The sequence below is a fragment of the Callionymus lyra genome, chromosome 5, assembly GCF_982586985.1.
Source record: "Callionymus lyra chromosome 5, fCalLyr1.hap1.1, whole genome shotgun sequence".
Classification (NCBI taxonomy): domain Eukaryota; kingdom Metazoa; phylum Chordata; class Actinopteri; order Syngnathiformes; family Callionymidae; genus Callionymus; species Callionymus lyra.
The window spans coordinates 22,667,447-22,694,242 of NC_141822.1; the positions used below are offsets into that span (position 1 = coordinate 22,667,447).

Genomic DNA, 26,796 nt, shown 5'->3' on the forward strand with positions numbered 1-26,796 from the left:
TAATAGTCTCCTCCATAAAATAATTTTGTTTGGCAGCTACCAGGTAACACTACAGCTGGGGTTCCCAACGAAATGTTTTTTCCATCATCCTCTCAGATTAATCCCTAACAGAGGTGAGAACACGTCAGTAAAGGGTTTCCACCTGTGTGTTTAAAAATGGCTGCAGGGTCGGATTCCTCAGACAGAAGAAGAAGGCTTCTGTGCCTGCTCAACAACTACTGGAAACAATTTGTGGCGAGATCTTTTCTCACTCAGACTAACATGTTCGTCCTGAATATGTAGGCGTAACAGTTCAAATGTTGTGCGACTCACTGTAGTTTATTTTCTCTAAGCTTTATTAAATGTAGTTGGAAGTGAGAGCGACGCTTGTTGTTACAGTATTGATGTTATTCATCAGCAGTGTCATCTAACGGATGCACCTGTTCTCAATCTGCCTTGTTTGGAACAACATTCCCTCTTTAATGACAAAATCACTGGGATCTGTTTTCCTCTTACTGTTGTACAAGACGTACAATGTGTTACTTTTGAACAAGCGTAGTAATGAGTGTCTCATCTACATCAGCCTCACATAGAGTTCAGTTCGTTTAAACCTCTTCATTTTATCAATTGTATTCACTTTAACTTACAATGTTTTCATCACTTTTTCATCATGGTATATTTTACTGAGATTGAGGGAAAAATACATTTATTTTTATTGTAATTTTTTTTTACCATTATCCACATATTTTGTTTCTTTTGAGTGATGATTCTGTCCAAAATATAGTATTATATTTATGTAAGTAAAATACATTTTGTTTTATATTTGTTTATGTCCAGTATGTCCAGTTTGATGATTATAGAAAAATATTCCAGAGTGGGAGAATAAGATTGTTTATGCTAAGTTTTAACTTTGACAAGATTTCTCTTCATACAAAAAACATTGTGTGAATAGAAAGTTAGTTCAAATACTCAATGTAGACCAGGGGGTTGCGATCTCAACTGCCGAGGGGACGGTCACTCTGTAAATTCTTGTGGATTCTCAAGTCCACTTCATAAAGTCTGCAATATACATTTTAATTTTGTTGCTGAAGCACTAGAATTGTGTTGCGAGCCACAAACACATTCTGGAAACAATAATAAAAATCATCAGTGTAACACCTACTCCACATGGAGGCGTGTAATTGTGGAACACATCGCTTCTATAATGTTGTAAATAAACTTGTTTTTGCGTATAAGAATCACAGGTGTAAACAATAAGCTGCATCATTCAGGGGGGCTATGGTATACACGCATGTCTAGAATGCCTGCGTAAGGCATTGAAGTGATTAAACTCCAATAAAGTCTTCTAGTAAGAATGAAAAACATATGTTGTTGGTGTAAAACAGTTTTATAGAAGCTGCTGTTGGTGATGCTGTTCATGACATGTCATCAACATTATCAAATTGATAATTAAATTAAATAATTAGTCGTTTCTCTCAATTTTGCTATTGATTGTACTCTTGCCCTTTAGTCCAAACATACATGCAGAACTCGTCAAAGGGGGAACGAGGTCTTGCGGCTCTTGCAATAATGTTGCCATCTAGTGGATGGTTGCAGTACTTTTGTGGCTTGCTTTGTCTTAATATCATTAATAATATTTTATTTTCAATAAACAATCATCATATTAATACTCAGAGTAGGATATAACCAGATTTTACATATTCCATGACATAATAATTCTAGTTTTAACACGGAATATGGGTTATTTTAAAAGTCGAATAAAGGTTGTTTTTATATTAGACATGTTGTCTACTCTAAGCATCGTAGTTACGAGTTGTATTTAAATAAAAATGATCCATAACGTGCAAATGTGCACGTTTCTTTGTGACCATGAGCGAACCAGGGTTTCAGTTTAACAACAGAGATGACCAGTCAAGTAACGGCGTCGCGCAAAGAAAAACAATAAGTAAGATGTATCACTCTGTCGAAAATTTTTCCATCTTGTGTAATAGCGGTGCTATTCATAGTTTTGTTTAATATCTGTTTATAACGAAGATTTATATTTGAAAAACAATGACTTTATAAGTGGGCTATAGATTGTTACGGTTTTAAAAAGCGATTATTTGGATTAAAACCATCTTTTTTATATTAAAAATCGGAATAGATTTCAGACAAAAAACAACAACATTTTTATAGGGTTTTAATTTTAAAACTGCAAACAATTAATTTAATGAATACATTTTGGCATTTATTTTTCTGTTGTGTCGTTTCTGAGGATTTCCCTGCGACATCTCCAGCGCCCCTTGTGTTCGGCCCAGAGTGAGCGTTCATACTGCAATAGAGGATCTTCGCCCACACACGCCCAGCCTCAGCACCAGCGCATCTTGCGTCCCCTGGGTTTTCCCTCCTCTTCCTCCCGAGCTCAGAAAACCACCGAGAAGAGGGACGAGGCCTCGATGAGAAGTCAATTTTGGACGTCGTAGTTTCCCCTCTTCCAAGATCACCCGCTGCTTTCGGTTCGTTATGTCTGAGAGCCTGCTCCCCCTCCCGCCATGCCCGCTGCTCAACGCCCCCCGCCGCCGCCGCCGCTGCTGCTCCTCCTGCCGACCCTGCTGCTGATCTGCTGCCTGGATGAGGCGGTGAGAGCCGGGCATGTGGCCGCCGGGGGCCTCCTTCCCTCCGCGCCCGGGGACAATGGCTTCAGCACCACGCCGCGAGATGCATCCAGCGCCTGGCCCACCACTCCCGGGCGACCCCCGAGCTCAGCCGCCGCCACAGCAGGTGAGCCTTCGCTGACTCGCTCATTGTTCCCCCAAAAATGTAAATTAGCAGCATTGACTGAGTCATGGTCGGATGAGGCAGCTGGGATTTGGAAGAAAAAGGATGCTGGTTGTTGTTTGTTTTGTCTTGATGACATCATTTCACCTATATTTGTTTACACAATTTCTGAAACATAATTAAAATGTAAACAGCGACACGCAGACCAGGAATAAAAGTCGCACTTACACCATTAAAGGAGAATAATATACAGTATAAACTATATATTTACTATTTATTCTTAAATTATGTCAAATAAGACCATGTGATTGCTTTGTTGTTGTGCTCTTCACTCTGTGTTGTGTTACTTTTAACTTAATAACAAAGGGGTGTGATACTGTGTGTGTTGTTTGTGTGTGTGTGTGTGTTTTTTAATAAACCGGAACTGGAGAGTTGTCCTATTTTCATCCCTACTTCCTTCTCATGCCGAGTCAGCTGTGCTGGCCTCATCACTTTTTCATGGTGGGAGAAGGTCACTGAGGGAATAAGCTGGCGCTGTGAGGCTCGTACTGGGAGGCTGTGGTGTCTTGAATACTAACTGAGTACAAGGGGAGACTTGATGCAACGAAACAAACAATATTGTTGTTATTATTTGTCCAGACGGCAACATTTATTTCAATACTATTGCCAGGCAATCGTAATGTTGGAACCAAAGACAGATTACATTTAGGTGGTGTTTCAAATCACCATCTGGATCCACATATTATTTGAAGATTCTTCATGGTTTATTGGTGAGAACGAGTTTTGGAGCTATCATATTAAGCTTATTTATATATTATAATAATGTACTATATCTATGCTATGCTATATCTCTGCCTACTCATGAGGTTGTTTTGTGTTCCGGCAGAATCTGGATTTTCCCTCAAGGTCCTGGTGAGGGATCGGGTGACCCGTCAACTCCTACCAGGAGCCACAGTTCGTCTGTGCGTCAATCACACAGTGATGACCACGGCACAGACCGGCGCGGGGGGTGAAGTTCTTCTGTGGGTCTTGTACAGCCCCGGGCTGAGTCTGACCCTGGTGGGCCAGATGGAGGGCTACGTACCCAGCCCGCTTCCTTGGAGCACCACCAAGAGACCAAGTGAGTAGTCGGACTACGAACTCAATTCATATATTCTACTCATTATTAAAAATAAATCTAAATATATTCTTTAAAAAACCTTTACGATCCCAATTCTTGGTTAAATAATGAATTATCTTCAGATTGTTGAAATCTTTGTAAGTTTTTCTAAAGCTACAAATGAACAGGTTCAGGTGCAATCAAACCGAATTGCCATACGTCTCACCCATGGTCGCCCCCACACCAGAGGTCAATTGATGCAGATTGAAACTGAATCTGGGGGCCTCACAGTCGACCTACATCTCACCTCCACATATTGATTGGACAGTCAAGAGCAAACCAAATTAGAGCGTTAAAGCTTTCAGACGGCTGGTGGAAAGACATTTAAAACACTTAATTTGGGGAGAAAATAAATGAGGATTTCCTCTAAGTAGACAATATGTGTAAGTGCCCATTTACAGCGACTGTGTTTCTCCAACTTGCAGCTGCATTATTCATGGTCATTATAGATTAATGAAGCGTCTGAGATGCTGTTGAGTCTGTATGAAGCGGTTCATGTTCTGGCTGTACGTTGGAGTGAATCTGTTCACTGCACTTCTAAAGACTCTTTTCTACAGCAGCGTTTGGATTCTGGCTTGTGTGTCTTTGTCCTGGTTCAAACACAGGGAGGCGGTGGGGGGATGTGAGCGACACCAATGTTTTACAAAGGGGGCGCTCTCTGGGATTTATTGTCTGTGTTGCTCACTGGCATCCTCTGACTCAGACTGAGCAGGTTTTTCTGCGACAACACCCAGACATGGAAGGGTTAATAAGAGAAAAAAGCATGTGTGAGAGATGAGAGCTTCTTAGACTCCTCCCCTTTGTTCTGGTAGTGAGCCCTAAAAAGATACACGCTCGAGACTGCCACCTGCTGGTTAAACTGAGAGTTCTTAAAATAGAGTTGCAAATTCAGAACAAAAAAACAGCAGTGTTGGGGTAGGTTAGGAAACATCTTTATTTCACACCACAGACAGGTACATATTTCACATTTTTTGAGCCTGGACAGACTGAAACAGAACCAAACTAGCCTGGAGAAGGCTAGTCACCTTTCTACCTCAAATAATGACTACAAAATCAAACTGCAATGACCTGTGCTTTCCTAGCTAAAAATAGTTAAGATATTTACTTGTTGAAAACTGCAGTTATGTTTATTATTATTATTACACTTTAAATATATTTAGTTCTGAAAAATGTGCCGTCCGGACAATGATGGTCAATGGGACAAAACAGTTTCTTCTGAACAAAACCCTTATTTTTAGAAGCCAGGCAAGCTAACCCTACATTTTGGGGATAGCATTTGTGAGTGTTAGAAAAATATTAAATATTAAATTAAAATTGTCATTTAACTCTCACAGACTGAAAAGGGACAACTCCATGTACAGGTGAGACACAAGCGGATAATGAAGTAGAAAAAACAAACAATCTGATTACATTCGGAAACTGGTTACAACAAATGAAAAAAAAACCAAAGTGCTGTTTGACACGATAAATTCTCTTTCGTGTCCTGCTGCTCCAACCACCCCTGTCTTCTGTGAAGCTGACAGCAATGCTTTGTTGAGATTTTTCACTGACATAATGAAATTGATCAAAGAGAAAATCTCTCCACTTCTGTGTGGAACCCCTGCTGTCACTGAGCCTGTCTCCACATAGTGGTCCTCCTTCAACTTTGTAACGCTGGCTGATATTTCAGCACTGGTGAACAAGATGAAACCCTCCTCTTGATCGTCAGACGTCCTACCCTTGTAGGCTCTTTGTTAAAACCTCTCCCTTCCCACAGGGGTTTTCCCAATGCATTTAAACTTGCCTGTCATTCTTCATGGACCAGAGCGGCATCCATGAGAAGTTTCAGTCCAGCTTCCGCAAACATCACTCTATGGACACAGTGATATCATGATGTCGGCTGATTTGGGTCAATACACTGTTGTGGTTCTCTTGGATCTGTCCTCAGCCTTTGACACAGTTGATCACCAGATCCTGCTGAGAAGACTGAGGGATGAAGTGGGACTGTCTGGGTCTGTGTTACAGTGGTTCTCATCTTACCTTTCTGGGCGCAGTTTTAGTTTATCTGCCAATCAAATGAGGTCTGAATCGGCAGATCTGTTGTGTGGAGTCCGTCTAGGTCCTTTATTATTTTTGCAGTACTTGATTCCCCTGGGTAAAATCATTCAGAGATTTCCTGATGTTACTACCAAATGTTTTGTGATGACATCCAGCTCTAATGCAGCTTAGTCAATTGTTGGCTAGAAATCAAACAATGGCTGAATGAAAACACTTTGCAGCTAAATGTGGACCAAACTGAAACTCTGGTTGTTGCTCCTGATGATAAGGTTCCAGGGTTGTAGTTCCTTGGGAGAAACTTGGGTGTTGTATTTGACAGAGACATGTCTCTAGTGCAACACTGCAGAAAACTGACCAAAAACTGTTTCCTTCAACTGAGAAAAATCTCTAAATTTAGGAAAATTATTTTACAACACGATCTGGAGCTTGCCATGAACCATGCATTTGTGTCTTCTCGTTTAGACTATTGTAACAGTTTATATTCGTGTTTAAACAAGAAGGAGATGTCTCGCCTGCAGTTAATACAAAACTCTGCAGCAAGAATTCTGACCTGCTCTAGTAGAAGAACTCACATTTCCCTAATCCTTAAAACTCTTCACTGGCTGCCGGTTTCTTTCCGGATCAATTTTACAATTCTAGTTCTTACTTACATATCTATTCATGGTCATACTCCTCCTTACATTAGTGATCTGATCCAGCCTTACACCCCAGCTCAGGCTCTGAGGTTTGTGGATCCGAATCTACTGATGGCTCCTGAACACACCGGACAAGAGGAGAGAAATCCTTCCAGACTGTTGCTCCTAAGCTTTGGAACAATCTTCTTCTCCCTCTGTGTTTGATGGATCTACTGACTCCTTCAAGAAACATCTTAAGACCTTCTTATTTGTGCAGACTTTTCACTGATTTTCTGGGACTCCTGTGTTTGTCTTATGTGTCTTGATCTTTAAAGGATACATTTTAACTTTGTATTGTTTGTGATTGGTAAAGCGCTTTGTGACCCTGGTCTAGAAAGGCATTCTAGAAATAATCATTACTTACTTATTTACTTCGTTTCCTACAATTGAATAAGACTGAGTCAAATATCGAGGTTATTATCTCCTAGTAAATGTCCACAAACTAGGAAATAAACACGGACAGCGAATCTGAAAATTGAACAGAAACACTAGCTAGGAAATATTTAATATAACTTATGGACTAAAGCACTGGGGCATTAAAAGATAACGAACAGTCAATTTTCAACACAGGAAATCCTGTGTGGTTGAAATAGTGCTGGTGTTGATGGATGATGGGTTCAATCGGTGAGCCATTAGTCAAGCTCATGGGATAAGAATGGAGAAACGGGAAGTTATAATGCAAAATAAAAACTAAATAAAAGTAAAACTTATCAATCACCTGCTTGAAGATTATTATTTTTCTTGTTTAAATACATTCTGTATATAGTTAAACTTGCAGACTTGAAACTCCTTGTTAAATCAATGATAAATCATTAGATATTAACTTTCTCCACAGTCTTCTCCAGCGTGACGATTCTGCTGCTTCCTCAAAGTCAGGGAAACATCTGGCTGTTTGAAGATTCTGTCCTTATCACTGCCAAGCTGCCTGGTAAGTATTGTGATTCCTTTTTGACATTAACGGATCAGCCGTTACCTGCAACCTAATCCTCAACGCCTTGTTACCTCTAGACAGTTCATCTCAGCCTATGGTGAAATTCCCCAAGAATCTGCTGACAAACTCTGATAATAGCAACATCTCATCAGTCACTGCGTACTTGACAGTTCCTCAGTACCAGCTAGCAAGGGACTGCGTCAACTGCACCCCTGGGGTCATCCTCAACAAATCCGGTGAGCCTTAATATCAACACTTGCATTTTATGAACCGTCAACTTATTTTGTGTGCTTTGTTTCTATGTGTGTAGTTCTTGCAAGCGTCGAGCTGAAACCCGTGGTAGCCATCAGTGTCCTGCTCTACTCCGGTGGAGAGGAGCTCGAAGTCCGCGGCCCGATCCAAGTCAGCATCCCTCTGGGTCACAACTCTCATCTCCAGGCCTCTGACACCATTCCAGCCTGGGCATTCAACCTGAAAACTGGTAAGAAATGTGGTTCTCAGAGAATGCTTTCCCTCTTCCACGTAAACACTAACCCTTAAAATGGCAATATATACAATCTTACATGGTGTTAGAACAGTTCCCAATTCTACTGTCGTGGCTCACATAGTAAAGAGTATACCTTTTTTTCCCTAGACTAAATAAAGCCCTTCCTGAAAACTCAGCTGATAACAAAAAGCTAGTTTTGGCGTTGTCTTTCATAATCTTAAATATATAGATATTATAAATAAACTGCATCACTGCTCGGGTGTACCAGCCGTCACATGCATCAAACCACTTTAGGAGGTAGTTTCACCAAACACATCATCAGTATCCGTAGAAAACTTCTATGTACTTTTGATGGTAGCAAGTGCAATAAGCATCAGATCATGTACATTTCCCCAAAGCCATGAAAAAAAGTGGGTTTTTTTGTCTTTCTTGTGAAGGTGCGTGGGAGAATCAGGGCTTGGGAATCGTGACCAGAGTTCGGGAAGAGTTGGTTTGGACCTACACTGCCTCTCATCTCGGCAACTGGATTGCTGCGCCACTCCCCTCATCAAATGGTGATTATATTCGTTTGACAAATCGGGATTTTTTTGTTTTTAATCATCTTGTATTTTTCATTTTCAGATCAAGGATATGGGGACTTCTTCCACTTCATGTCCTATCAAACGTATCTCCTGGTGGGGTTACTGGGCGCAACTCTGGTCGTAGTCATCGGGTTTTTCTGCCTGATGCTGTGTCACTGCCGGTAAGAGAATCAGGGAAGTTTGTGCAAACCTTCACGACTGATGTGTTGTTTTATGGCACTGTAGACGTTCTCATCGTGAGCCGAGGAGAAGGAAAGCCAGATTCTCTAAACTCACCGTGTTGAAAAAAGACCAGACCACCTCCACACATATGGAGGAGGTTCTGCTTTTTCATCACGGAGAAAATAGCCTGGCCTCCTGCAGCATCCAGTGTGAAACCCTATCGACACCGAGGCACAAGGCAAACTTCAACATCTACGTGGAGGACCCGAGCGGCCGTCCGTCGGCTCCTCTGTACGAGAACCTGTCCTCAGAGCGCATGAAAGGCCAACAGTCCCACTACATCAACAGCGAAGAGGTGGCCAGGATTCGGGAAAAGTCGGAACAGAACAGCGTCAACCTGAATTCCGAGACTAACTTCTTTCAGGATAAGCTGGTTCACATCTGTAACCAGCCAGTGGCCATAATCCAGGCCTCTGACCTTTTCGCTTCTCAGGAGCAGCAGATGTCCGGCTGCAAATCCAACACTTTCCCCCGTAATGGTGGTGAGTACGATTCTGAGCCCGGGAGCAAAGACACCTACACCCAGACACTGCCCAAGCACCATCACTCTCAAGATGGAAACAGTCCACAGACCAACAGTCAAGACGACCCACAACCTCTGGAGACTCCTCCGCAGGGTCCAGGTCCCAACCTATGGGGGCGCTACAACAATCTCCTAGAGTCATCTGTTTCGGTACCGGGGACTCTGAACGAAGCTGCTGGGATGGAGCGCTTCAGCGGTGGACATGGAGGACCAAGTGAGTTGCAGGGAATCTCAGAGCGTACCCTGCTCGAGTTGACAAGAGGCAAGTCTCACGCCAGGGCCTGGTTCGTGTCACTCGATGGCAAACCCGCCGCCCAGGTCCGCCACTCCATCATCGAGCTCCAGGGTCGCCATCGTCCACACAGCAGCAACGACACCAGCCTGGACTCCGGCGTGGACATGAACGAGCCTTTGCACAGCATCAGAGAGCAAGAGCGAGATCGACCGTCCATCAGGGCCTCTTCCCTTCCCTTTCACGGCAGAGGAGGAAGGTACAACGAAGACCCGGATTTAAGCAGTAGTGAGAGTGGCAACACTGCAACGTGCACCCCAGAAGACTTCTCCCTCAGGAACATTTTAGATGGAAGCAGCGGAGCGATCCCCAACATTCCTGAGGAGCGGGATGGAATGGATACCTCCAGCGCTCAAGAGGACAGTGAGTCGAGGGGGACGCCTCCGCCGAGGCGACTCAGGAAGGTGAGGGAAAAGGGCAAAAGTGAAAAAAGGAGTGCCAAGCATGTGCGAGATGGGCGACATCTGAGTAAGAGAAGCTAAAACTGAAAGTAGCATTTTCATGAATGCTTGACTTGAATCCACGTCATCCTCCTACAGCTGTTTCCATCCCGTCGCTCAACTCCTTTCCACTCTTGCTCACGTCGGCATTGTTGGTATTGAGTGGTGTGTTCGTACAACTTTGCCAAAGAATATTTAGCTTGCTGGATAACGACACGCATTAGCTCCGTGCACCACTTTCCTACACACTCCCGAGTCACCAGCTGGATGTGAACTTGATGTTCCATCTTCCCTGGTGCTAGCATTGCCTTCTTTTTCTGCCTGAGATCATTTGCTCTGATTAAAAGCGGCACATTTGTCAAAGAAAAAGTGCTGGCGAACGTGCGTAGTGCACTTATCCTCACCATAAATGCCTGTCAGAATATCCAAACATCCCGAAGCTTTCACATTCGCTCCTATTCACTCCTTCGTCATTAAATAAACTTTCCTAAATATTTTACTTCAACTCTCCAAAGATGGACACTGATGTATTTTTGGAGAAAGAAGGTGAAAGTAAGCTGCCACTTTTTATCACCTGAGACTCATGGTTTTAAGTCAGTAGAATGCATGAAAATGAATGTTTATTAGTGTGTGTGTGAATATGTCACGACTACACCATTGGTTTTGTTACTGTTTAAACACCGCTGAAGAAATTAGCAATGTCTGCTGCTCACAGAGTTTAATAACCAACTATAACATTTATTCTTTCCTTCATACCAAAACATTTGTTTTCTTATTGACACTTTAGATTTGAAGTCTATATTTATTTAAGAATGCATGAAAATGAATGTTAAAATGTGTGAAAGACGGTACTTTTTGCCAAGCTAGGTATTTTCCCTTACGTCATAAGACCCATGATTTGTACAATTACATTTAATAATATCATATACAACATTCTGTCTTTTATCTTCAAGAACACAAAACCCACTTCTTTACTCTAAAAATGTGAAAGAAAAGTATCAGGAAGTAGGCATTGACACTAAATGCATTAGAAAGTAAAGTCAATATCATTGTTTAAGGTTAGAGTTCAACTACCATTTTGAACGGTTTGAAACTAGAGTAAATTAGCCGAGTTTTACAGTATTCTAGCTAGTTAGCGTTATCTTAGCAGGTTTGCTAATGTTTACATTAGCTCATAGCGCCATTGTTGCCTCAGCACAGAGAAGCTCAAACTGGTGTAAAACTTAAGTATGGATATATATTAATATAAAGTTACACAAATACCAGCCGTTATTCTAACTCAAAACAAGCACACAACAATTGAACAGATTGGAGTGTAAATAATCATTGAACATAAACCGCACAACCCTGATCAGCAATATAAAAATGTTAAATAAATTGAGCGTTGGAGCAGCAATTTTGCCACATTTAGTCTTCCTTCATATCCTTGCATTAAGTATCACTCTTTGTAATGGCAGCCATGTTGTTATGTATATACTTCAGCTGTGGATTTATATGACTGTATCTAGTGCTGTTTTCCTTTTTGGTGTGGAATCATCTTTTAAAAATTACTCAACGTTTGAACGAGTAATTTTTTTTCATCCAGTTTCTAAATGTTTCATAACAGTCTTATTCGAAAGTCTTAGACCACCCAAGCATTATAGATTGTTTGGTAAAGCTTTTAAAAAGAACGTTTGTTTGGAAAATAATGTTTCTTCACAAATATGGATTTAAAAAAAGTACGTCATCTAATATAATAAAAGCAAGGTGGTTGCAAGGTTTGATCAACTCCATAAACGTGTGCACAGGAATAACTCTCACTCACTTTTGCATCCATAAAAGAGTGTAATGATCGTGCCCGTCACTTGAACTGCCATCAGATGTGGAATCTCAAACTTTTTGTCCTTAAAAAGGTTGATGCCTGTTTTTTGAATAGCGTTAACCAACTTCTTCTGGGTGAACTCATCTTAAGTTCTAACATTCACAACGTAAAAGTCTTTCTATTATTTGTTTTCTTATAGATTAACCTTCTATACTAAAAAAAAAAACCTTAGTTGTGTTAACAGATTGTATAAAAATGAGGTAGAAGTCTCGACGGGTGGTTTTAATCTTTGGCCAAGACTTTCTGATTTTCTAAGAAAAACAATATTTTCAGTCATTTTAAATGTAGCAACAAGTAGAGCACTTAAACAATTCAGTAGGCTTGTTTTAAACTCTTGTTACTATCTTGGCTTCAGGTAGCAGCTTAGTGTGGAATAATCTTGAAACACACACGTCCTGCCTACTCATCTCGCTGAATGTATTTGTACTGATTTCCATGTGTTTGATAGCGTGCTTTCCTGTGTCCTGTCTTTTATAACCCAATGAAATTTCATTTCTTTTGCAAGTGAGCACCTTCTACGTTTCCCTCTGTAATAATGCTAGTGTTATTAGTCCTGCCTTTGTTTGTGAACTTATCTAATAAAGCTTTCTTGAGACAATTTCTTTTGATTCTTTGACTGATTGAATAACCCTTTAAGTGCTAGTGTAGCTCATCTGAGGTGAATTCTATTAACCTGTTACACGTTATATCTAACTTTTTAATTTATGATTGTATGTTTTTATGATTACTATTGCACTTTTTAAATGATCGATCTAAATTGTATTAGTTAAATTCCTAAACCCAATTTATTATTATGTTTATAAGGTTTTTTATTGCGTCATAGGCTTTTTTCATGGGGCATTCTTGTATTTATCTTCTCGTTTTTAAAATATATCTTGCAATTAATCGTAATCTTGTGTGTTGCATGTTCTAAAAGTACAAACATTTCACAAACCCAAGAAATTACACACTTACTAACCAGCAGAGGGCACTGTTGTTGTCATCTCCAATCACAGCTGTATGTTTTTATCATTAATATTTTTGTGTTTCATTTATTATGTATTACTCTTTTGTATTTGATTATCAAGGTTTTCCCAAGCATTATATATGTTACTTTTATTAAACTTAAAAAAGCTGATTTCAAGGTAATGTAAGACTAATAAAGGAATGATTTGTAAATTAAAATTGAGTTTTTAATATGTTCAAATAAAGGTTTGTATTTAAATGTATTATGAATTTATTTAGTATTGCATAATGTGTATCCTGAATCGCTCATCCAATGTGAAAAAAAACTTTAGGGATGTCCTCTCACAAGCTATGATGTCATGCTCAGCCCACAAGTGTCTTATCAGCTCAGTGTTGGTTCTGACTTTGAAGAACACGCAAACAACTATATTGCACCGGCCTGGACAATTATACGGATTACCAGTGGAGGATAGTACAAGGATTTCATCACAGGATTGTTTGTTGTTTTTGATTCTTCAAGTAAGGTATGTCGTTTCCAAGTATTGTTCATGTCGAGGAATCAGCAAAGATATATTTATTTTAATATATTATCATCTATTTGTCAGAGACAACATATTCCTGTGAAGCTCAACTTGAGAGATCAAGTAGGTTAATTTGATATGTACAATGTTTTCATTTATAATATATATAAATATCCTAAATTTAACATTTAAAATAGTTTTAATAAATACTCTCTAAGAATAACTATATATATTATTGTACTAGCTACAGGTTTGTCCTGCTCTATTAATGCCACAAACCTTTAAATTAAACTATAACATGTTATTTTGTTTAACTCTTTCTTGCCCTGCATCGCAGCGAACCTCTCTCAACGTGCATAATAAGCAAGCAGGAAGGAAATGACAGGAAGCGGAGGAAGCAAAGGGTCAGATCTGTACCCGAGTGTCCAAAACGGTCAACTCTTCCATTACAAATTAAGAAAATAAAATAAAAACAAGAGCATGGATATACAGTCAGTCGTGTTCATACGACTGCTAGTCGGGTCAAAGGTCAGGGGATGTGAAAAGAAAACATATTTAATTCAGATTAAAACTTGCATAAGAAAAAAAAATCAATTGCTCTATGAGTTTATATAAACAAGTGTACTGATACTAACACAGTATGTCATAAGATCAAGCATAATATTTGGATTTGCATGTAACATTATTTAATTATATATTTCTATTCTCCGTGGAGTTTAAACACTTTGAAGCTTGTCAACGACAAAAAAAAACATTAAAGTTATGTCAGGTACTATTTTTTTATTATTATTATCACATATTATCATCAATTTATGTGAATATAGTTGAGTAATATTTCTACAGTTAAAGCGATCGCTTGCTTCGATATTGGCTGTTTTTTGGCTCTCTACGTTTACTTTTCTAGATGAAGATTTGCATTTAAACTGGAATTTTTTTATCGCTTTTTTTAAAGATTACTTACAGACTGAGAGCAAATGATGGACCTGAAGATCCTCATGTTGATCCTGGTGACATTCTCCGTCAACAAGGTACGGTCAAATATTGATTCAAAAAGTATACAAACCAAAGTTTTCTGGTATATTTCTGTTATATAAAGATATCTGTTTAGTAATCACAGCAGCAAGTGTGCTGTTATATGTGGTAAAACTATTCAAATGTTTGAACGGTCCTAATTTCTCTGTATTGTGTATGTATATGTATATGTTTATTCACTTGTTTATTGCAGAACTGTCGTGAAAGAACTGTATATATGTTTTTTATCATTTTAAAAGGAAGTAAAATTGGTGTAATATGTGTCACTTTAGGAAGAGTCTTGAATCCACTACCTCTTAAATTACCAAAATAATCTGATTATGTAACATTTCAGACTAAAAACACCTTTTCTTATTTTGCTGAAACTCTCTATCAAACACTGAGCCCTGAATACTTTTAAACTCTAACTAATCTCGCACAGTTACATTTTAAAGAGTGTGATTGTGAACATTGTTGAACAACCTTTAATCGTCAAACACCATCAAATACACATCAAGCGTATATAGCGAATAGAGACTCTGGATCAGACTGCTTTGCTTGCGAACAAGAACCATCAGCATTTAACTCCCTTTTAACCTCCACTAGCTGTTAGAAATTGTTTGGGGGAAATTATTTTAAAAGTTGTTTGTTTGGTTTTAAGATCTTAATGGTCTTAACCCGCTCTATCTGGCAGAGCTTTTCTCTGCCCCTCAGGTCAGCTGACCAGCTGCTCCTTAAGGTCCCCAAGAATAAAAGAAGGGTGAGAGAGACCAGGGCCTAAAATAAATATTGAAAGATTAGGGTTAGGTTGAGGTTTAGGGTTGGGGATGGTGTTCAGATTAGGGTTAGGGTTAGGGTTAGGGTTAGGGTTAGGGTTAGGGTTAGGGTTAGGGTTAGGGTTAGGGTTAGGGTTAGGGTTAGGGATAGGGTTAGGGTTAGGGTAATGATTAGGGCTATAGTTAGGGTTAGGGTTAGGGTTAGGGTTAGGGTTAGGGTTAGGGTTAGGGTTAGGGTAAGGTTTAGCATAAGGGTAAGGGTTAGGGTTAAGGTTAGGGTTAGGGTTGGTGTTCAGATAAGGGTTAGGGTTACGGTTATAATCTTATTTCTTCTCATTATTTAATATCCAGAATTTAAGGGTCTTATCCAGTGGTTTTTTATGTTTTTAATTTCTTATAGAATTGTATTATTGCTCTCTGTCTATATTATTGCTTATGCTTTGTACACGGCTTTGATGCCAAAAAAATGAAAATGCTATGAACCTTCCTGAACCCACATGTATTTCTTCAAAACCAAATCCATTTTTTTTAAAGTGTATTTTTTAATAACATGAAGATCCTGTTTTAGCTTCTTTTGGCTTCGAGTCCTGATGATGAGAACCAGGAGCATCAGACTCACCAGGGTGAGGTCGAGGCTTCCAGGCTCCAGATCGCCAAGGCCCAGTACCATTGTTTCCAACAGATACTGAAGGAGTCTCACCACAAGACAGGAACATCAGGTGAGGAGAGCCGAGCCGGTCATCATGAGTGCTAGGAACTAAGACGGTGTTCTCGCAGGACTTGTGTGTAACACCACGTGGGACGGCTGGCTGTGCTGGGATGAAACTGAGGCCGGAGTCACTGCAGAGCAGAGCTGCCCCGACTATTTCCACGATTTTGACCGCAAAGGTACAATGAAGTTGACTATGAAGTGTAAGATTAAGATTAATAACAAAAACTGTAATAAAAATAAAGGAAGATGTTTTTTTTATTAATTCAGTTTATTCCATACAACACAGTAATAACTACACTACACAACAAAACAAAGCAAACATAACAAGTTGAGGGAAAAGTTATATTGACTAATAGGAAGACAATTAACATGTCATTCAAGAAAAATGAGGCAATTGTAATGAATATGAAATGTAGAAAACATCACAATTATATATTATGTATCCAAAGAGTTATATATATTTTAAATTTTAAATAAAGAATGGTTTAAAATGATGCATAAAAAAACATGTTTTAAAATAAATCGATTTAATAAGTCTGCCATCAGAATATTGAATAGTTGAATAAAGTATTTGAAATGTGTAAACCCTTAATGTATTTATTTACACTTTCTTAGTTTTTTTTTTTTTTTTGAGTGATTGAATTCAATCATTTGTATCATGAAACATTGAATTCTAAGTTAATTAAAAAAATGAATATTTTCAAAATGATTGATATAACAGTGCAAATATTTTATATTAAACGTAAAAGGGTTTTAATTGAAAAAATATTGAAATTACTAAATGTATTTTTGAACTATTGTAATTAGAATATCAAACTTAATGTGTAAAAGAAATTCATTCATTTTGTATATATACTTCTTTTTTTTAAATTATTATTAAAAAGCAACGCATTCAACCTGTTCATATACAGATTATTCAATTTAATTATTTAATGAAACAAATTCAACTTTTAAATAAAGAAATAATTAAATTCAGTTATTAAAAAAAAGCCAATTAAATGCTTTAAAAAGTTTCAACAGGTTGAATGCAATCTTTCAGTGTTCTGACTGCACTGATCTACTGTCATACAAATAAACTTAACATTTTAGGAGCATGAAATATATAGAAAAATAAATAAAGAATACATTGTAACAAATATGTTTCCTTAGAAAAGAGGGACCAATACATTTTCCCCAAAAAAATCTAAAATCTAAAATGGAAATATAAAAGATATCTTACAGACAAAATAGGATTTTCTGAACCTGAAAATCCAACACATGCAACAAAAACAGGAATTTCATAAGCAAAGCACATGAAGTCGTTTCAATATAAGCTGAAACACGTAGACAGATAATTTTATAAGTGTTGACATAAAGTTTATTTCTGTCGACAGAGGTGGCGTCAAAGGTCTGCACCGAGACGGGAGAGTGGGGGCGCCACCCAGAGAGCAACCGCACGTGGACCGACTTCAACAACTGCCGAGTCAACACCACCCATCATGGCACAGTAATCCACACACACACGAGGAACATCTGACATCTGATGGAACGACTTAACACACTTGTCTCGCAGGTGGCCATGACTCACTTCTACCTGGTCATGATCGGTCAAGGACTCTCGCTGGTGTCACTGCTCATCTCACTTGCTATCTTTTTTCATTTTAAGTGAGTTTATACAAACCACAATAATGAGCCAGACTAGCTAAACAAAAGACGATTTCATTGAAACGTCGGTCGTCTTAACTGCTCCATCTTTGTTGTGTTCCACAGGAGTCTGAGCTGCCAGAGGATCACGCTCCACAAAAACCTCTTTCTGTCGTTTGTGTTGAACTCTGTCATCACTGTGGTCTTGTTGTCGACGGTGGCGAAGAATCAAGGACACATGTATAGTGACTCTGTACGTCCACGTTTGATGACATCACGCGTCAGACGGCCCTCTCGTGACACCTGTCTTCACCTGGTTTACAGGGGAGCTGTAAACTTCTGGCCTTCATCCATCTGTACTTGTTCGGCTGCAACTACTTCTGGATGCTCTGTGAGGGAATCTACCTTCACACGCTGATCGTCGTGGCCGTGTTCGCTGAGAAGCAGCATCTGATCTGGTATTACCTGCTCGGGTGGGGTGAGCGACTTCAATTATTATTCATTTACGTCTTCGTTATCCTCGTCTTGTTGCTGCTTTTAACTCATTCTTCAATTACGGTCCAGGTTTTCCTCTCATCCCAGCAGTGCTGCATTCAATAGCTCGCCAATGCTACTACAACGACATGTAAGCAGTTAAAACACTTCTTTGAGTGCATCTATTTCAGTTTGAGTGAGTCAATGAAATATGGGAATTCTCTTCCAGATGCTGGATCAGCTCGGACACGTCGTTGTTGTACATCATCCACGGGCCCATCTGTGCGGCCCTGGTAGTAAGTAACATTTATAATTCTATATTTCTCTAGACTATAAGGGGAGGTCATAATAATGGTGATTTAATTTCTAAAGATGATATAAATGCTATTGAAGGTATGGCCCATCCACCCATACTGAAAAAAGAACGTGTTACCAATAACACTGTTGTGGTACTGATCTGTGGCACTTTTTGACATCCTGTGTTTGTTTTTAGCTTGCCAGGGTATTGTTGTATAGGTTGGGTTTGGAAAGGATCCTGTCAAACCTATAGCAGCAGAACAAAAAAAATCTGGTTCAGGCAGAGCCTGAGTCAGTCCTAACTATAGGCATTATTAAAAAGTTACATTTTAAGATTACTCTTAAACATAGAGAGGGTGTCTGAAGCCTGTAGTTGGTTCCACAGCAGAGGGGCTTGGAAACTGAAGGCCCTGGCTCCATATCTACATTTGGAGATTCGAGGTATAACTAATAGATCTGAGTTTATTGATCTTAACATCCTAGAGAACCAATATAGATGGATGAGATCTGTAAAAATAAATTGTTTTAAATGATCAATTTCAATCTGTTGGCTTTACAGTTTCTTACATTTGGTTCTTAAGTTTTACTCAGGCATGATGAGGGCCGCCAAAATACTGTCATGCGGATTGTATTCACCCTGGTTCTTGCTCAGATTTGAACCAGGAATTATGTCATAGAACATTTTATAGATAATTTTCATTGTGCTCTGTAATTTCGATTGTTGCAACTTCAGATACAACTTTTCTTGAGAGGCTCTGTCTATCTCAACAAAACTCTCAATAGGGGTGACTTACGATCAATCTGAACAGCATCCTATGATGCTTTGCCGCCCAGTTAAATTTACAACTGAGAAAATTAAACATTACGCTTCTTCTCTTTTTCTTTTTAATCAATATTGAGGCATTATTCACATTTTATTGCGAGAAACATCATTATGAAAAATGGGTTAACTTAACTGAAAATAAGCTCTTTTTTTTATTTTTGTTTATCCATTATTTATATTCTTTCATAATTGACAGGAAAAAGGTATGAAGAATGTATCTCCGTAGATTTTTTAGATTAAAAGGAAGCAAAGCCAGTGATTACATTGTATTTTGTTAAGACATGTATCTTCAGAATACGTTTGTAACTGAGTGAGTAAGACACGCGTTTAAAAAAGCTTCACCTGAGCCAAAAGCCCTTATGGTTTAATAATATGGTTACTTTTAATACAACCAAATTATTCCAATTAAATATTGTTAATGAGTCATATATATTTCAACGTTGTTTTAAGACACTAAGTGGAGCTATAACTTCCCCAGAATGCATTGCTAAAATGGCTTCACACATGTCTTAAGCTAAACTTATCCTCACAAGCATGTTGATTGCAGGTTAACCTGTTCTTCCTCTTGAACATCGTGCGTGTCCTCATCACCAAGCTGAGAGTGACCCACCAGGCCGAGTCTAGTCTCTACATGAGGGCCGTGAGGGCCACGCTCATCCTCATCCCGCTCCTGGGCATCCAGTTCGTCCTGCTGCCCTACAAACCCCAGGAACACTGGGCCTTTGAAATCAACCTGTACATCATGGAGATCCTCATGCACTTCCAGGTCAGATGTTGTAGATTCAAGATGGTAGATCTTTATGTTAAACATATTTTTTTTCTTTGTTTTCATCTCCTTGCAGGGTCTCTTAGTCTCGACAATATATTGCTTCTTCAATGGTGAGGTAAGTGAATCAACGGAAGCTAAAACCACATTTTATCGTGAAATTAAGTCCTAGATCAATTAAAACCAAAAATGTCTTCAGTTTATTATAATTTTTTTTCATTTATTCAGGTACAGAGTGTTCTGAGGAGACACTGGAACCAACAGCGGATGCAGTTCGCCGGCACGTTCGCCAACGCAGACTTTTTCCGCTCTGCTTCTTACGTGGCGTCGTCGCTCACGGAGGTGCATCGTTGCTACAGCATCGAGAGCCACACCGAGCACATGAACGGAAAGAGCTACTCCGACATATTCCGATCAGACAGTCCCTTTGTCTAAGTGTGACTTGAGAAGTACTTTTGACATTCAGGAGAGACAAAAACATGGGAGTAAAATGGATGGCTTTCCTTTTTAACCCAAACACGCCTTAAGGAGGATCAACATGGTTTCTCCAACCAGGAACTAAGGATCACCAAAAACGTTCTGAAACACCACTTATTTTTAATCTTATTACCAAAGCTTTTATTGGTATTTCTTTCAATATATATATATGTGTTTTAACACACTAGTTATGGATATACGTGACATCTTTTTAAGAGACGCCACAGGGTAAAAAAAGAAAAACTTTATAATTTCTGTTGAATACATTTTTACTGTATGGAATGTGTTTTATTATTTGATAAAGACATATTTTATCAGAAGGAACATTAACCTGTGACTCTTGACAAGTCAAGACGCTTGTTTCCGTCAAGATTACTCAAGCAATAATCCTGTAAACTAGAGGAATACATAACTAGTGTAAATTCACCCAAAATTCAATCAATCATTTTAACAAGTCTATACTTTAAGATTGTTCAAAGCAAAATCTTAAAGGCTCACATGCTACATAAACAGTGTAGTACTCCGGGTAAATATTACTAGCAAAGATTAAGATTACCTCCACTCGCTACATGAAAATGGACTTCATTTTTTTTCCAATAATAATAACAAATGGACTACTCTGAAATTCATCCCAAACCTTAGTCAACATGAGGGTGAGTAGAAAATGAGCGAAGTTTGAATTTTGGGTGAATTATCAAATCAGTATTGGATTTTGTAGAGAAAACAGTTCTTTTGCTCATGTATTCTTTTGATGCACTTCTTTTCTCTTCGTCTTTCTGGTCATGCCATTTATTTTGCTTCTTTTCTGACACAACTTGAAGGTTGGTCCGTATAACATAACGTCATCACGGTGGGAACATCATCTCTACGGGACATGCCCTCTTTGTGAAGACATTTTTTATTTATAAAATCTGTCTCTGTCAGTGAATCCACACAGGTTGCTGACCTTAGACGATTTGAAGGGGATTGAATGAGGATTGATTGAACTATTTTGTGTGCTTCAATTATGTTACAACAACGAACATATAGCTCCGTTACGCCTTAGTTATGTGTGACTTTGAAACATGGTGGAAATGCAAAGCTATGCTGGAAACATGTTCGTTACTGTGTGACTATTCCAAAATGCTGGACAACTGGTTGAGTCAAAATATGTTTTAAACACGTTAATGTGTGCATTTGTATATACTGTATATGTTTTTTGCTTGCGTGTAAATATGGATATATATCCCAATTAGCCACAACATTATGACCACAGGTTCACTTAACGTCTTTGATTATATCCCCTAGTTGTAAGTAACTTCAAAGGTTTTCTAACAGAACCTAGAAATGTGACCATTATGTCACAAAAAAAGAAGGATGGCTGGATGACAAGAAGGTAATCAGAGAAACCTGAATATTTTTTGATGGCCAAATAAAACCAGAAACCAAATATAAAGTCACCCAAAAAATGGCTACATCTAAGTGACCTCGAGGTTCTTGTTACATTTTGAACAGATTTTATCAAATGAAGTGCTGCTGGATTCAGCCTTCAGTCTTCCAAAGTGTGTCTCACTTGTAGTTTTATCTTAAAATGTGTCAAAGAACTGTGGAATGTGTGAACTGAATCTTCCTATTGCTCTAGACATGTCAAATATTGCTTATTTCCATGTGGATTGTCATTTTATAAGAAAGTTTTTGTAAGATACATCATCTTAAAACATGTCAGTTAGTCTGTTTTATGATATTAAAGCTGTAAATAGTTAGAAAAGAAAACCGTCTGTTCTTGTTTATTCACAGATGATTCTAGTGAAGTCGTAAATCTTGATATCCTTCCTTGCATGTGACCATCTTTAAGTATGGGAGGGATTTTCCTGAATGACCTTCGAAAATATTTCTTACTGTGACGATTATTGTTTCGCAGACAAAGCAGGGTGTGTTGCTGTCTGTTCCTCGTCCAAAAACGTATATGTGAACAGGTACAATGAGGAAATCCCAAAGGAAAAGTCCATATAAAGACTCAATGGGTAATTTATCAATTTCAAAACAAAGAAGCTGCAGAATCACTTAAGAGTTTCTTGTTTTCCTTTTTGATTTATGAGGCATATAAAAGAACAAAGGGATGAGAATGTTTGCAACACTCACTTGTATTTACAATTAATAGGAGTTGTCCCATCAGATTTCTTTGTTTAGACAACCTACTCTGTATTAGACATGTGACTTTAAATATATACATTTTTGATGTATTCAACAGCAGCAAAAAAAATCCTGCTTAAATAGAATTATAACTAACTAAATGTATTTTTATTATTAAATGTTATCTTTAATGCAGACCTACCTTAAGAGAAATTTACAATTACTTATATGACCTAGAATTAGCTTGAGTTGCATATTGGAAAAACAATAGTTTCTTAAATCAAGGACTGGAAATATATTTTATTTTTATTTACTATATAACTGACAGGTTGTTTTTTATTGGCTCCTCACCTATACCTGACTGCAATTGGGAAGAACTCAACTTCTAGTTTGTAACACTGGACCTCAACACTTAAGCTAAATAGCTACAGTAGCTTAGAAGCTAATGTTTGCTAAATGCTAATCGTTATTGATTAAAGTATTCTTCTTAACAAGATTTTAGTTTGACAGATATCAAAAGGTAGAAATACAGGACTATGTATGTTTTTTGATTTTAATTGTACATTGGAAGAAAATAGATGTTTCCCTTTTATAAGGACAGATATTTCGGGAATATAAAATGATTGAAATACTTATTTTCAATGGACTTTTCTTTCGGTTTCAATTCTTATGACTAAATGACTAAAAGAAAACTAATGGCAAACAGAAATATTATAAAAGCAACACACAGTAAAAACATATTTGCTAAAAACTGATTTCCATCACCATTTTAGCAGGGGTGAAAATCAACAGTAGATGTATTACTGACTTCCTGTTTCCAAGAATAGACTTCCATTGAACTCCTGATCCGTCTGTGCCTGTTTCTGGGCAGCAAACACTTCCTCTGTTTCACGACCAACACTTGTTTACTGCCTCGACTTCCACGTGCTTCCACTGGAAATCAAGGTATTTCCCGAATTCTGCGATTCTCTTGGGCCATGAGTTACAACTCTGCATCCTCGTGGAGGAAGTTTCAGTCGGACTCAAGTGGAAATGAAAGCAACCAAGAGGGTTTTCTAATTCTTAATTTTGAATGATTCAATTTAAATCTTTGCTTTACAAGTTTAAGTTATTGTGCGATGATGCTTGCAGTGGAGAAAAGGATTACATACAAACACTTTATATTAAAAAAAAAAAGTTTGCCTTTTTTGTGAAATAATCTACATACATTTACTTTAATTAGTAAGTAAAGTAGAGTAAAGTAATGGTTATTTGTAAAGTGCCTGGTGCTTAAACAATTAAAAACAATAAACAGCTAAAATACATCCTTTAAGAGGTCAAGACACATAAGACAAACACAGGAGTCCCAGAAAATCAGGGAAAAGCCTGAACAAATAAAAACGTCTTAAGATGTTTCTTGAAGGAGTCAGTAGATCATCAAACACAGAAAGAGAGGAAGATCGAGCAACAGTCTCAAAGGATTTCTCTCCTCTTGTCCGGAAGTGTGTTCAGGAACCATCAGTAGATTCTGATCCACAGACCTCAGAGCCTAAGCTGGGGTGTAAGGCTGGATCAGATCAGTGATGTAAGGGTTAACGCGTCTAGTCATTTGTACATGTAGGATTGGTCAGTAACTGTAAACACTTGTCTTCTAAGATGGCCACCGCACGTGGCCGTCGTGGAAATTCACCAAAGTTTGTTGTCTTCTAGAGAGAATCTGTTCCCAGAGACTTGCTGGCCTGTTGTGTCTGTCAGTGTGAGTTCTCAAACAGGTTCCCACAGACTTGCTGGGAATCTGGGATTGTTTAATCTTTCTCAGCGTGTGAAAGGCTTTATCTGACCTTGGGCCTGTGAACCTGAGTTGTTGCAGTGAATGGATGCAGGGAAAGAAACTGGCAGCCAGTGAAGAGTTTTAAGGATCGGAGAAATGTGAGTTCTTCTACTAGAGCAGGTCAGAATTCTTGCTGCAGACTTTTGTATTAACTGCAGGGAAGACAGCTCCTTCTTGTTTAATTTAATGCATTCTTTCCGTTAAACGTCCTAAGATCAATATAAGGAATTATATGTTTGCTTTTTAACCAAAGATTCAAATTTTCAAAATGTAGAAAGAAAAATTGAGGGTTGCCAAAGCCTCCTCTTCCTCTTTATTTCCATAATTACAGTTCATGTCTTGAGCTACAAATTTGCCAGTGTTTAATATAAGATAAAAAAATTAGATCATTGGTGTCAACAATTATACAGAGACTTCTAATAACATAAAAAGGAAGTTGAAGGATATTGATTTGCTTCGATAAAGGAGGACAAACACAGAAATAATTCAGATGTATTGAGTCTTAAAGACTAATATTAACTGTTACGGACAGTTTGGATAAAATAAATTTTGTTCTGCACGCTACTCACTTGACTATATCTTTTTTGGGTATTATTGAGCCAGATATCCCTGCTCTACAGTACAGTCTCTGGTTAGTGGAACAGATTCACAAACAAATAACTGTTGGTTTTGTTTGGTTTTCTGGCACATTTTCAGGCAAACCAAGTTGAGAAACATTTCTTGTCAGAACCTGGACCAGGTGAAGTGACGAAATAAATATTCTGTGAAGTGAGCAAGTTGAAGACACACAATTTAGCTGTTGTTGTTTTTTTTTTAAAGAATGAATAATCCAAAATCAAATATTTACTATGACAGATTGCATTTTTTTGTTTTAAATACTCTGATCACCTTAAAGTATTTTTCCAAATTGATATAAAATCACAGACAGTGATTCATGAAGATTTCAGTAAATTAAACAAACATACAAATGCATATTTATATTTGTGTACCATAGTTGTTGTTTTTTTACCAGTCAAATAATATTTTTTCGAGAGGAATAGTATTTCCTCTTGTTTAATCTCCAGATAATAGAGCAGCAACACTACGTGATAAGTTCAGTCAAAGGAGCTAATCTCTAAATCATGCTCCTTCACTTCAGAACTGATTCACTGTTAGAATAATAAACATCACACACACACACACACACACACACACACACATCTGCGGTGGCGTGGTCCCACTAATTGCACATGAGGGATGTCTTACTCTTGAGAACAATAGAATGAGTTCTTGGCAGCACTGGAGGGTGTGGAGGGCGTACGGCACGGAGCGTTGGGGTGAGAAATGTGGCCCGGCTTCGATGGATGCGACCCTGGTCTGGGCGGGATGGCAGGAAGTTCACTCCTCATCGTCTTCTCAGAACATTTTGTCGCCGCGCATGATTCATCTGAGCGGCTCATCGTCACACGCTGGCTCGTGTTGCAGGTCTTGGGATGAACTCATCATGTGCCAGGTTCATTTCCAAAGAGCTTCCAGAGGGTGTAGCAGGAAAAATCTGATTGTGGAGAAGAGAAAAAAAAAATCGCTTGATGTCACTTTTTCCCTGATAAAGGTTTCATCAGCAACCATCACAAACAGGATCAGTATTATTGTAAGTCATTTTCCAGCAACAAGACTATTCTGTGGCTTTTGGCAAACACTTTGAGTCCTGCCTCTAAACTCTGGCCCAGATGGACCAGATAATGATGAGCACATTAGGTCCTCAATGAAATACGAGCCATGACATTAGCTTCTCTATAAATCATGCTGGTATGAATGGAGGTTTACAAATAGTGGAGATCTTGTTTTGGCCGAGCATCCGTACTTTGCGGGGGGTCAAACTCAATTATACAGTCCCAAAATCTTCAAATCAATGTCGTGGGCCGACCAAAATATACATTTATCAAACTGTCTTTAACAGGAAACATGGGTTTTATTTTGATATTTCTGTCAGGGTTGATGGTAGGACTCTTTGTTCTGGTGCCCCTGCTGAACCTTTACCTTATTGAATGTCTGGTGATCTGCCTATCTGAGCGTTATATTCCTGCCACATGATCAATCACATGACCTGTCATATGACTTGTCTCTTTTGCCTATCTTTGTTAATTGCTTTGTTCATTTAAGCCCCAGTTTGTGGTCAGTGATTGCAAATCGGTTCCAGTTGTAACGTAAGTGAAGTCATTCTGATATCATAGTTTAGATTTTAGTTTTTTGAGAGCAGATTTTTTTCTTAGCTTTTGGGTCTGCCCTGCAAACTTGCTATTCATTTTATTAATTGCAAGTTGATCTCTGTTTTTGTCCTCCTTCTTTAAAAAAAACCCCTCAAGGCTCAGGGGCCAAATCTGGCCAGGCAGGTCATTTCTTGTGGCCCGCTGGATGGTTTTCTCAAAATCAAAGTAGATAAATGTTCATGTGTATATGGTAGCCTATAAAAATGTAAGTATTTAAGGTAAGTTAAGGAACAAATATTATTGATGGCAAATATTAT

At 38.4% G+C, this 26,796-nt stretch overlaps 2 protein-coding genes across 2 annotated transcripts; both read left to right on the forward strand.

Annotated features, from left to right (window-relative positions):
• The first annotated feature begins 2,321 nt into the window (after window positions 1-2,321).
• fam171b (family with sequence similarity 171 member B) lies at window positions 2,322-12,541 on the forward strand. The gene is made up of 8 exons (XM_087791449.1): window positions 2,322-2,739; window positions 3,623-3,856; window positions 7,442-7,534; window positions 7,615-7,773; window positions 7,848-8,018; window positions 8,462-8,578; window positions 8,646-8,766; window positions 8,831-12,541. The coding sequence occupies exons 1-8, from the start codon at window positions 2,511-2,513 to the stop codon at window positions 10,122-10,124; spliced, it is 2,418 nt and encodes an 805-aa protein (XP_087647575.1). The 5' UTR covers window positions 2,322-2,510; the 3' UTR covers window positions 10,125-12,541.
• Window positions 12,542-13,287: 746 nt separating this feature from the next.
• LOC148079777 (calcitonin gene-related peptide type 1 receptor-like) lies at window positions 13,288-22,112 on the forward strand. Its single transcript, XM_087791450.1, has 13 exons — window positions 13,288-13,412; window positions 14,362-14,437; window positions 15,765-15,915; window positions 15,974-16,084; window positions 17,282-17,394; window positions 17,461-17,552; window positions 17,658-17,784; window positions 17,856-18,009; window positions 18,096-18,156; window positions 18,235-18,301; window positions 19,673-19,891; window positions 19,968-20,009; window positions 20,120-22,112. The coding sequence occupies exons 2-13, from the start codon at window positions 14,384-14,386 to the stop codon at window positions 20,324-20,326; spliced, it is 1,398 nt and encodes a 465-aa protein (XP_087647576.1). The 5' UTR covers window positions 13,288-13,412; window positions 14,362-14,383; the 3' UTR covers window positions 20,327-22,112.
• The last annotated feature ends 4,684 nt before the right edge of the window (window positions 22,113-26,796 follow it).